Source organism: Phascolarctos cinereus, unplaced genomic scaffold (assembly GCF_003287225.1).
Source record: "Phascolarctos cinereus isolate Bilbo 61053 unplaced genomic scaffold, phaCin_HiC Scaffold_726;HRSCAF=1367, whole genome shotgun sequence".
In the NCBI taxonomy this organism is placed as follows: domain Eukaryota; kingdom Metazoa; phylum Chordata; class Mammalia; order Diprotodontia; family Phascolarctidae; genus Phascolarctos; species Phascolarctos cinereus.
The window spans coordinates 337,338,971-337,351,454 of record NW_027556098.1 but is presented as its reverse complement, the minus strand read 5'-3'; the positions used below and the strand labels follow the sequence as shown (position 1 = coordinate 337,351,454).

Below are 12,484 nucleotides of genomic sequence, written 5' to 3'. Positions count from 1 at the left end.
CTAAAGCACCAGGGCCGGCTACTCTGCACTTGCAAGAAACATGGGGTTTCAAGTAAAAAAAAATTATTCCTCATTATATTTCAATATTTGATTGTAATTTTAAAAAATCTCTTCTACAATTGGCATGGATTGTAAAGCCTATATAATGTGCTTTTGTAATTTTACAGATGAGTTCATTTGGACTGGGTTAAATAATTTGTCCAAAATCACAGTTAGTACAGAACTAGGAATAGCTACACCAGAGGTTTGGCCCTCTCTCTAAAATAGTTCTTTTGTATTAAAAGTTTCTTTGTTTTTTTAATTACCTAGACAAGACGTTGAACTTTACCTCTAAGGTTTCAAACCCAATTATCAAGTTTGCATTTTCTAAGTGTATGTTGTTATATCTGCAAAATGTAAGAAACAAAAAGATAGACACAACCAAATAACAAAAGTGGGCCATTTGAACTCTATTTTGTAGACAAAAAATGGCAACCCAGAAGTATAGCTCTTAAAGCTGTAGTATAAGAAAAGCTTCATTATCAAAGAAAAAAACTGCTAGTCTACATCTGATATTTTTATACCTCTCTCAATCACCTGCTACATTGTGTATTACATTTGTTTATATATCTTTAGTCTAAAGATAAATTTATACTTAACTTTTTAGAAATTCAATTTATCTTGTATCTATATGTAAAACATTATGTTAAACCCATCCCTAAAAGAAAGGGAAAAAAAAGGAAAAATTTCTGTCTGTGCCTTGAAAGGTGTTTACAATTAAGTGGGAATTAAGATATGCAAAACGGTTAAAAGACAAAACAAGACAGCATACGATTACAATTACATTCCCAAATCAGCTAATACAGGTAAGTGTTAGAGGATTTTAGATGTGGAATAAACCTCTATGGCCTGAGAAGATGGGAAAGGCTTTCCAGAGAAGTTCAAGTTTGTGCCAGTAGAATATGTATAAGCAGAATAGCATAGACAGTGAAACACACTGAGGTCACATCTGTTGCACAAAGCAAAGTTTACCTGTATAAAACACAACTTCTTTTAATAGATTAGTTCAAAAAACAATACTGTTTCACTACATTAGCCAAAATAGAATACACCTCTGTGAAAAACTGCAATTTGCTTCTGTGGTAGTTGTCTACATATTAGGTTACAGATCAAAGACTTAGGAGTTGAAAGAGGTCTCAGGTCATCTATTCCAATTCCTTTATTTTACAAATAAAGAAAATGAAGCCTAGGGAGGTTAAGTGACTTGCCCATAGTCAAATAGTTAGTAACTGGTAGGGCTAATTCAATTTCATCCTCTGACTACAATTCTTGCCTATTCTTTCAATTGTACCAGGCACCTCCAAAATGAGTGTCATCCAGCTGCCCTAACACTTTCTGCAATCTGACATAGCAAACAAAGTGGGTAATCTGGAAGAATCCCTCTCCTATTTATATTTGCAAAATCAGTTTCTGTGGATATCAAGTGGATATATTCATATTTCTGCCTTGCTTATCTCACCCTCCCCAATCTCCCCAGCTTCACCATCACCAATTCTCTGTAGATGATTTCCACATCTATGTCCATCCCCAACCTCTGCCCCGTGATCTAGTCTTGTAATCTCAATAGTTTGTTGGACACTAAAGTATCCCACCAGCATTTCCAACTCATCAAGTGGCAGCTAGGTGGCACAGTGGCCCTGAAGTCAGGAGGACATGAGTTCAAATCTGGCCTGAGACCAAACACTTGACACCAGCTGTGTGACCTTGGGCAAGTCGCTTAACCCAAACTGCCTAAAAAAATAAAAATAAAAAACAAAATTGAACTCATCAGACTCCTTCAAAACCTGCCTCTCCTCTCAACTTCCCTCTTTCAGCACTATTATTCTAGCAACTCAAGTTCAAAATCTTCCTTCTCTCCTCTCTTAGTCAATCATCTGTCAATTCCCATCTATTTTGCTTCTACTGTAAACTTTCTGATTTATCCAATTGCTGCCACTCTTGTTCTGGCCCTTATCACCTTCCACCTGAACTGTTATAAAAGCTTCCTAACTGGTCTCCAACCTGTTCTCTGAAATACTGCCAAAGTCAGTGTTCACATGCATAGTCACTCTACTACTTACAAAGTCTTTAATGGCTTCCTTCTACCTATGAGATAAAACAAAAAGTCCTTAGGCTGCTACTTAAGGCCTTTCACAATCTAGCTCTTATATTTACCTTTCCAGTTTTATTTCACAGTACACCCTTTGTGAATTCTGTACTCCAAATAAATTTTATTGTATGATGTTCTTAGAGTTTATTCCAGATTTTCCTGCCTCTGTGCTTTGTATCATCTTCTATGCCTGAAACAGACTATTACTAACCCATACCCCATATATCAACTTTGCCTAGTGATATCCTCTTCAAGTCCCAGCTGAGGTGTCACCTCTTCTATGTCACCTTTCCTAACCTTCCCAGATAGAAGTTAAACACAGAATTACAAAATATTAACTGAGACCTAAAAGAGTAAAATGCAAAGCCCAGCATCAATGCCTAATATCTGGCGGAATCAGAACTTGAATTCAGATATTTCGACTTTTAAGGCCAGTGACTACTTAACCTCTGTGCTACTTCCAAAAGAAGTAGATGACAGGCATCCTACATAACAATGCACTTCACATTTAAAGCTCTCTCCTTAAATTTGTTCTTTCTTCTTATGACTAAAAACCTACAGATTGAGAAAATCAGGATATGGTCTAGGAATCTGAATTTCTTTTGATTGAGTGATACTAATAAATGCCTACCTTTTTCAGTACATGTCTAACTCATCTTTCTTAGAAGAAATACCTCTGAGTGAAGGATATTTATTTTCTCTTATAAGAGTGCCTCCTCAAATTATTTTGTATTCATTTATATGTGTATTCCCTAACACATTTTTTCCCTTCCATACTCTAAGACTGTAAGTTTCTTAAGGGTTAGGTATTTGTTTGGTCTTCATATTTCTGGTATCTAGCATAGTACCTGGAAAATATGCTTGATATGTTTGTTTAGCTGGTGCTCAATGATGATTAAGTCAGAAGATAGCCCTTACATTAGAAATATAAATGACAGGCCAAGATTAAGGCTTACCAAACATTAGTAATTTTAAAAGCAGGATCAAATTAGGATCATTTACAGCTACCATTTTCAAGATACTATCTACTAGATCAAAAGGTTATTATTTAATAAATATTTAATTAAATTGACTGTAATATACTCTGCACTAGCTTTGAACCAAAAGGTGTTAAAAATACAATGAATTTATAATATACACAGAAAAACAGTAGTAGAATAAACACAGAGATGAGCAGTTACCAAGAAATTCATTTTCAGAAAAGTGAAGTAACCCTATGCTGTTATACAATAACTCTACAGCCTCTAAATATTGTCCACTGCCCTAGGGAAGCTAGCTTCAGAGACAAGCTCCCAGAAAGGGAATGTAGTTCACCTTGGACATTAGAAGTGCCAGAACTGTTCAGTTTCAAAATTGACAAGTTGGATATCAGCTTTTGACAAAAAAAAAAATTTATGGTAATCTTCATAAACGAGTGTGTTCATGTTAAACACAAGGTTTGTCTGGTGATTACAAACTATTAACAAAACCTAAAAAAAGATGTTAAAATCTTTGTAAAATACTGGAAGATTCTTAAACAAATTGTAATTGTGCTTATGATCTTGAAGAAGATACTGTTATTCACGTCAGTAAAGGCCTGGAGAAAACTGAAAATGTTTAGAGAAATAAAATGTCAATAGGAAAAGCAATTTTTAAAAAGTGATGAAGAATTTAATTTTCAGCTTGATTTGTAAGATGAAAATGAAGATGAAGGTAGTTATATGAAAAATTAAATCTAGAAGTACGAAAATAATTAGTATTTTTGAAAGTAAGGGGAAGGAGAGGAAGTCTTACCAAAAGGATGATGAAATCTCTTCAAAGATAAGGGAAAGAACACTGTAAAATAAGGAAACTAGAGTTCCAGTCCCAATTCTGTCACTAACTTATACTGGGACCTTTAGCAAGTCACTTAAATTTTCTGGACCTCAATTTGCTAAACTATAAAACAAGGAGACTAAATTAGATATCTTCTAGTTCTGACAATAATATATTCTACGATTCTGCATTGTACTGTGCTATGGAAATCAAATTCGTGGTTATTTAGGTCAAATAGTAAGACAGTTATTAGACAGACTCAAACTGCACTTCTATGGCTTTGGTTTCCTTTTCTAGTTCAATTTCCTATCTCATCAGTTATTATTTCTTGCTATTTCTGCCTTAACAAATCATTGTTTTGCCATTCTAATGCTTAGAATCTGTTAAGACCTATACCTAAGAAAAGCTAAGGACTAATAAATAACCCTATTTTACACAAAATTCTAAGTCAAGAGTCTAGGTAAAAGCATTTCTTTGTAATATCAAAACAGTAGACTCTTATAACCTAAAGGGGCTCAGAGTTTATCTGTTCCAATCTGTACTTAAAGCATAAATGTCCTATATTATCCAGATTCTTCTCAAAAACTGTAGTAACAGAGATCTTGGTGTACTTTCCAATTCATCTTTTGTAAACCTCTCATTTTGGGGGATTCTTCCCTTCAGTTGAGCCACCTGTAGCTTTTATTGATTTATTGATGAGGGCCAAACAAAAGAAATCTAACCAGTCTTCTAAATTATTGCCCTTCCAATATTTGAAGACAGCTGACAAGTCCCCACTAAATCTTCTCTTTTCCCATGTTACTCTCATCTCTTCCCCCAAGTGGAAGCTACTGGTAAATACATTTTGACAGAATACGGAAGTAGAAGTCATGTTATTAAAAGAAGCAGGGCTAAAGCATGATGAAACAACAGTTAACGACAAGATGGGAAATTAATTTTCGGGAAATGTGAAATGACAGATTCAGGTAGACTATAGTTTACTGACATGAGAATATACAAGATACTTTGAATACAAAGACCTGGAGATAAATATTCAAGTTACAAGCTATGGTTCAATAATAGGATAAAAGGTTGGAGAACAAAAAGATTAGAGACAGCTTAAAATACCAGAATTAGGAGTATGGATTTGATTTAAATTGCACAAATAAAGCACAAATGTTATTTGAAGTACTAAATCTTTTACCTACATTAAAACCCCCATGCACATCTTTTTGTTTTTGACCACTTTGTCTAACCTTTCTTTACAATCTCTCCCACCCACTTCACTTTACTATAAGTCAGCACTAATTCTCCAAGTCATATCTCCTTAACTCTCTGCCCCAATGAAAGTAAATACAGTATAATTTATGCCTTCTTTGAACTTTGGTAAATGACTCATGCTCTGTGAAGCCCAGTAAAGGGTTGTGTCACCAACAAAAGGAGCCCAATCACTTTCAGAGATTGTCTATGCTTAGCAAATGGAATAGGCCAAGAAAATTTAAGAAGCAATGAGTCTTTTCTTCTCATGATAAAAAAAAAATTAAATGAAATAAACTGATTTAATCTATACCAATTAGAAAAGTTTATTTCTTAGGCTCAAAAGGTTTTATTGGTATTTCTTTTAAACTGAGATAAACTGTATCCTAATAAGATTCAAAGAAATAATGTTTGAGGGAAAATGGGTCCGTAGCTCTTTTCCTTTTCTATTAAGTAAAATTATAAATTATAAATAGAAATAATCCATGAGCATCACATCACATCATAGGATAAGGAGGCTTTATTTTATTTTAAATGTTTCTAAGTCTATATATCAATTTAATGGTTAGGGTCAGAAGCCTTGGGACCAATTTCTAGCCACGTCTGACTCAAGGTTAAAAGGCTTACATTTTGTGATGATTACTGTTCAGTCATGTCCAACTCTTCATGACCCCATTTGGGGTCTTCTTGGCAAAGAAACTGGAGTGGTTTGCCATCTTCTTCTCCAGCTTATGTTACAGATGAAGAAATGAGGCAAACAGGATTAAGTAACTTGCCCAGGGTTATACAGCTAGTGTCTGAGGCCAGATTTGAACTCAGGAAGAAAAGTTTTTTTGACTATAGGTCCAGCACTCTATTCACTGTGCTACCTAGATGCCCCTATGCTGGCACAAAGTTGGCACTTAATTAATGCTTATTGCTCGATTGATAGCTTTTGTTGCAATACTAAAAACAGCTCAACTCATTCTCTCAAAAAATTATAATTTAACTTCCACTGAATAAAGCAGATTTTAGGGGTAGTATAAGATTTTTAAAAATTGGTACATGATATTTAATCAAGATCATTATACAGTCATTCACTTAGGTTCAAAAATCAACTGCACAAATACAAGGTGAGAGAGACTCATAGCTAGATAGCATTTCATGAAGGTTTGAGATGACTTCTAGCATTATATGTCATCAATGTAACTTGGCTGTCAAAAAAGATAATACAGATCAATAATGAAAGAAATTGAAATCATTGTTGTTATAAATATCTTTCAAGAAATCTGCAATGGCTCCTATTGCCTCTCAAGATTTCTCTTATTGACTGCCTGGTTCCAACATATTTTTCCTAACTGAATTCACATCACTATCCTTAAAAAAAAATTATGTTCCAGCCAAAATGGGCTGCTTGCTGCTTTAAGAACTTAGCATTCCATCTTGTCTCCATGACTTTGCACCAGCCTACATTTCTGGAATTAATTTTCTTCTGACTTCTGCGTCTCAGAATCCTTAGCTTTCTTCAAGGCTTATCTCAGATATCATTCCTGTGTGAAATCTTCCTGATAGCAATATTTAACTGTGTTCTCCACCTTTTCAAATTATTTTATATTTTTGTCTATGTTGTATCTCTTCAGTAGAATATAAGTTCCTTGAAGGCAAGGATTTTGTTTCGTTTTGTTTTTATATCCCTAGCAATGTCTTGCACTGATATTTAGACCACCATTTTATTATTTACTTGTACAATCTAACTCATAAAGCAACTTCAAAGTGCTAGAAGCAATATTTTCAATTAGCCTTCCAGCATGCTATTAGGAAACATACAAACTCTTCTGTTTGAAATTTAAAGTCATTCACAATTTGTACTCAATCTATATCTCCAGATTTATCCCACATACCTTTCTCTCCCTTCATGCACTCTACATTCCAGCCAATCCTACCTGCGGTTCCTCAGAGAGTTCATTTCACATCTCCATGTTACTGCACATGTCATTTAAACCCCATCCCTGGAATGTACTCCCTCCTCACTCTGGGCTTGCATTTTTAGCTTTCTTCAAGGCTAGGCTCAAGTGCTACCTCCCAAAAGAGACAAGTCCTATTACTCTCCACTTGCCCCCAATTACTTTTGCACTTACCTGTGTTCACACTTAACTCTCCTTCCTATCCCCACTATAAACTCCCTGAGTACTTTTCTTTGTCTCAGTAACCCCAATATCTAGCTCTCTGTAGGTATGAGATAAATGACTGCTGCAGGAATAGGATATTTTAGTGAACAAAGGCCAAAAGATACCATTTTAAGTAATACCTCAGCCTAATGGCAAAAAGAAGGGCTATTAATATTCCAAAAATAAATGGCCCTCCAGAAACCAACTTTGTTTTAACCAATTAATTAATTAGCATAAAAAGAATTAGATCTTGATCTTCCAGGATTCCCTTTGAAATCCACCAAAAATTCAAGCCCTTCTCCCCCAATCAAAACTCTGCCAAGTTGCAACTGAAAAATGTCAATTCCAAATAGGAAAAAAAAATGAACTATTTGAGAGGAGAAATTTGAAAAATATTAATATCTATGGAAATTCCATCTCAAGATAAAGCATTCTACTAAATCTTCTGTTTTCTGGATTTGTCCTCTAGAACTTATATGGGTTATTTCAACTATAAAGATATCTTGAAATTATTCGCAAATTATTTCAAAATTATAAGAAAATTTATATTCTCAAATAGGATTTCATAAGAAACATAACTTATAAGTGGAAAAATGAGGAGTAGGAAGGAAATTATGAACTGGTCATTTAACAAACAAAATTCCATAGGAATTCAGTCCTATTTGATGAAAGTATATTAACAAACCTACATAACACTGTACAATTAAATATTAACCTTATTTCAAATGTGATGAGGCTTTATGAGAATATTCTTTCCCAGTATTAAACTGATTGATAAGAGTATATGGAATTACCTTTATCTCAACAATAGCTATAGTCAGTTAATTTTATCTACACTTAGAAAAACACAGAAATCAAAGAAGGAATTAACTACAAATAACTTCTAACTCAAATCTTATTTATGCCTGAAACTTAAATTGTTATTTGCCGTCATTGAGCAAATTAAAAATCCTATGCCTTGCTATGAACTGGTAAAACATATCTGAAGAAAAATGAAGTGGTTCACTGATAATTTCAATTTGAAAACATGAAAATACACAGCTAATGAAAACTGCTACAGGATTTAAACTTAACTTCTCAAGTTTATGAGATTGTGGGAGACTGGTTTTTCACTAAATTTTAGCAATTACTTCAGAATTTAAAATATTACTCGAAAGAAAAAAAAAAGATGCAAAGGATACACTGCCAGCATCCTAGAAGGCATTTACAAGAGTAAAAATTTAAAAGAACTGCCTTCTCAAGGGAGCCTGGGACCATTTGCAAGCCTCCAAGGTATATTCCTAGCAGACACGTTATCAGATTAAAGAAACTGCAAGCACTGGAGGTTGGGGAACCATTCTTTGTCCAAACCCAGCCTCTTCTTCCTGTGATGTCATACTACAAACCCAGCAAGCCTTCCTCTTCTGAGAAAGCAAACCCTGCACACACACACAATGCTGCAAGCGACTGGAGAAAACTTCTCAATTCATCTGGAGCAAGCAACTTTTGGGAATTGTTTCTGAACTCGCTTTGCTTTTCGCTTTCTCAGATCAGCACGCCTGAAGGGTAGCGAAGGAAAACTTACTTAAAAGGAGTAAGATGCTAGAGACCAAGCGAGAATATTTAAAGCACTTCACGTTTTAAACCTTCTGTAAGTAGCTTTTAAAGTTTAACTTTTCTTTTGCTAAATCAGTTTTGAAATTTTGTTTCACTGAATTGTTTCATTCATGAAATACAGGATTTCAAACAGAGGCAAACCACAGCTGTTTACTTTAAATTCATGCTCTTAAAGAATGACTACACTCGCTATCTAAAAAAAGGATTCTTTCAAGGAGCCAGTCCTGGATCCCCGGTTTTTGTAGTGACTCTTGGAAGAAAAGAATGCTTTCCCATTGAGGACCCAGACTGCAACTTTACAGCCAAATTTCATGTTTCTCCTGGAGATTTCCAAGGGAAAGGAAATACTTATGAAGCCATCCAAAGACCCAAAACATTTGCAAATAAATTAGAGGTTATAAAGTGATCATCATCTGAATACAAAAAGGAGGAAAAGGAGGCTGCTACAGCCAGGATTTCTACATTGTAAATCTAAAGCACCTTTATAATGGTAAGCACTAACAGTTCCAACTGTTCCTATGATGACTCCTTTAAGTATACTTTGTATGGCTGCATGTTCAGCATGGTGTTTGTGCTGGGGTTAATCTCGAACTGTGTGGCCATGTATATTTTCTTATGCACACTCAAAATGCGAAACGAAACGACTACATATATGATTAATTTGGCGCTGTCGGATTTGCTTTTCGTATTTACCTTACCTTTTCGGATTTTTTACTTTGCGACTCGAAACTGGCCTTTCGGAGATGTACTTTGCAAGATTTCAGTCATGCTGTTTTATACAAATATGTACGGAAGCATTCTATTCTTAACTTGCATCAGTGTAGATCGGTTTTTGGCTATTCTCTACCCATTTCGATCTAAGACTCTCCGAACCAAGAAAAATGCAAAAATCGTTTGTTTTTCCGTGTGGCTGACTGTGATAGGTGGCAGTGCACCAGCGGTCTTTTTTCAGTCTACCCACTCTCAGGGCAAAAACTCGACTGAAGAAGCATGCTTTGAAAATTTTCCGGAAGCCACGTGGAAAACCTATCTCTCAAGGATTGTAATTTTCATCGAAACAGTGGGGTTTTTTATTCCATTAATTTTAAATGTGACCTGTTCCAGTATGGTGTTAAAGACTTTAAATAAGCCAGTTACTCTAAGTAGAAGCAAACTCAACAAAACTAAAGTCCTGAAGATGATTTTTGTTCATTTGATCATATTTTGTTTTTGTTTTGTACCATATAACATCAACTTGATACTATATTCTCTCATGAGAACACAAACGTTTGTTAACTGCTCAGTGGCGGCTGCAGTCAGGACTATGTATCCAATCACTCTCTGTATTGCAGTTTCAAACTGTTGTTTTGACCCTATAATTTACTACTTTACATCGGACACTATTCAAAATTCAATAAAAATGAAGAACTGGTCTTCCAGGAAGAGTGATTCCAGATTCTCTGAAATTCAAGGAACAGAGAATTTTATCCAGCACAATCTGCAGACTTTGAAAAGTAAAATATTTGATAATGAATCTACAATATAAAATACATGAACTACAGACTACTGGGACTTAACTGACCAGCACTGCCACAACTGTGAAAAGTGTTTTCTTGTATAAACTATTTCTCTGTATATAGACATTTAAAACATGAACAGTGCTTTAAATATCCAAAGTTCTTAGCATTAAGAAAAAACCACAGAAAAATATGTATTATTAAAAGTATATTCTGTTCTTGGTATCTTCTTTATTTGATGATCTATTTTTCTAAGCTATTATGATTTCAGTACCTCCTCTTATAGTTAAAACATTCTTTAGGAAGCTGTTATTATTAGCTCACACAGCAGATATATCAAAGTCCAAAAGGGCTTTATGATTTAACAAATCATAAGTGCTGCCCATCTGACCTAATTATCTTAGCCCAGGGCCATATAGCCTTCCATCATAATACTAGATCTAATGATATAAGAACATAGGAGACTGAGGTCTGAAAAATAATGGCAAAAAAGCAGTATTAATAAAGATATTAGATTTCAGTTTGGAATTAAAACTGATAAATACAGTTCCTTTAAGTATCACTTTAGTTTTTCTTCACAAATCAATTCAAAATAATTGATTCTTTTGTGAAATGGTTTTAAAGGTTTTTATATTTTTAACCAAGAAAATTTAACATAAAATTTATTCTCTAGTAGCATGAAGATAAGCTCACCTTTTTAAGGTTCAACCTTGTTTAGGAATGTAGAAACTAAAAATTGAAATCAAGTAGTATGGTTTTGTCTTCATTTCACATACAAAAAAGTGCTATGTGGTTTTAAAATAGTTCTAGCCAAATTACACATTTTGTAATTTGATAAGTACAAGGTTCAAACTTTCTTATGGGAAAAAATATACATATACATATACATATACATATACATATACATATACATATACATATACATATACATATACATACATATATATATAAGAATAAGCAACACAAAATAGGGGTGGAGGGAAGCATAAAAAATTTCTTTACAAACTAAAATCTTTGTAAAATGTTTGTGTTAGTATCACAATTTGCATTTTAAGTATTTTATACAAAAGAAAAGTACTAAGACTCATGGAAGATTGCTTACGATCCTTTTACAAAGGATATTTGAAAATATTAAGAGACTTTTAAAAAATTTGAAATCTTACGGATTTGGAGGTATATTGAGTTAAGAGACTTTTAAAAAATTTGAAATCTTATGGATTTGGAGGTATATTGAGTACCTAACTCAAGGGCCACTTTGAAATAAAACAAGGCTAATAAAGTACAGTATCAGTTCAACTTTTTAAAATAAAGCCAACAAAACAAACCATACTAAACAGATACATAGATTTTCATTTCACTGAATAAAAGAAACAAAGTATAGGATTTAGTCTTAACTTAAAAACAAACCCAATCTCTGTAGCAAAAACTTTTCCAAAAACTTTGTTACTTTTCCCAGTCTTGTTCTGTATGTGTTAAAACAAAACTTCAAACAAATCACTCACTTTTAGGTAACTAAAAAAATGTGAGCTTCCTGTTACAGAGAAACACATGCAATACAATGTCCTAACTTTTTGTCAGGCTCAGCTTTCAAAGTGTTTTTTTTTTTACTGCATATTGGATCTAAATTTACCACATAGCAAATACTTTTAAATTTATGTCTGATCTTACTGTTTATTAGTGTGGCTTCCCTGAGTATTTTTAATAACAAAAACAAACATCTGCCAGACAAGCAGGCTGGCAAGTGGAATAGAAACATTGTATTTTCCTGTATTCATGTGGCTATACTATATCGGGTAACATGTTAATCATTTCCTTAGTGCACAAATCCTGACTCCTATTCAAATAAAGGCGAAATGATGATAAGGAATTGAAGAAAACTTCAATTGGATGAACAAAAGTATTAAAACAACTTAAAAGTATTTTCCCCACTTTACAACATGGCACTACGGAAAAAGCCCTAGATTTGCAGTCAAAGGGTCTAAATACAAATCTTTGTTCTGCTATTATCTGCATGCCATTGCATAAAATATTTAACTTTTCTAGGGCTCAGTTTCCTCATCTATAAAATGAGGGAATTGGATTAGATG

The 12,484-nt window shown here is 33.9% G+C and overlaps 2 protein-coding genes across 3 annotated transcripts in view; one reads left to right on the top strand and one right to left on the bottom strand.

Moving 5' to 3' along the window:
* Nucleotides 1–12,484, bottom strand: part of RB1 (RB transcriptional corepressor 1) — a 184,702-nt gene that overhangs the window by 73,272 nt on the left and 98,946 nt on the right. The window lies entirely within an intron of this gene.
* On the top strand, nucleotides 8,697–10,622 carry LPAR6 (lysophosphatidic acid receptor 6). Its single transcript, XM_020993802.2, has 2 exons — nucleotides 8,697–8,935; nucleotides 9,023–10,622. The coding sequence occupies exon 2, from the start codon at nucleotides 9,389–9,391 to the stop codon at nucleotides 10,424–10,426; it is 1,038 nt and encodes a 345-aa protein (XP_020849461.1). The 5' UTR covers nucleotides 8,697–8,935; nucleotides 9,023–9,388; the 3' UTR covers nucleotides 10,427–10,622.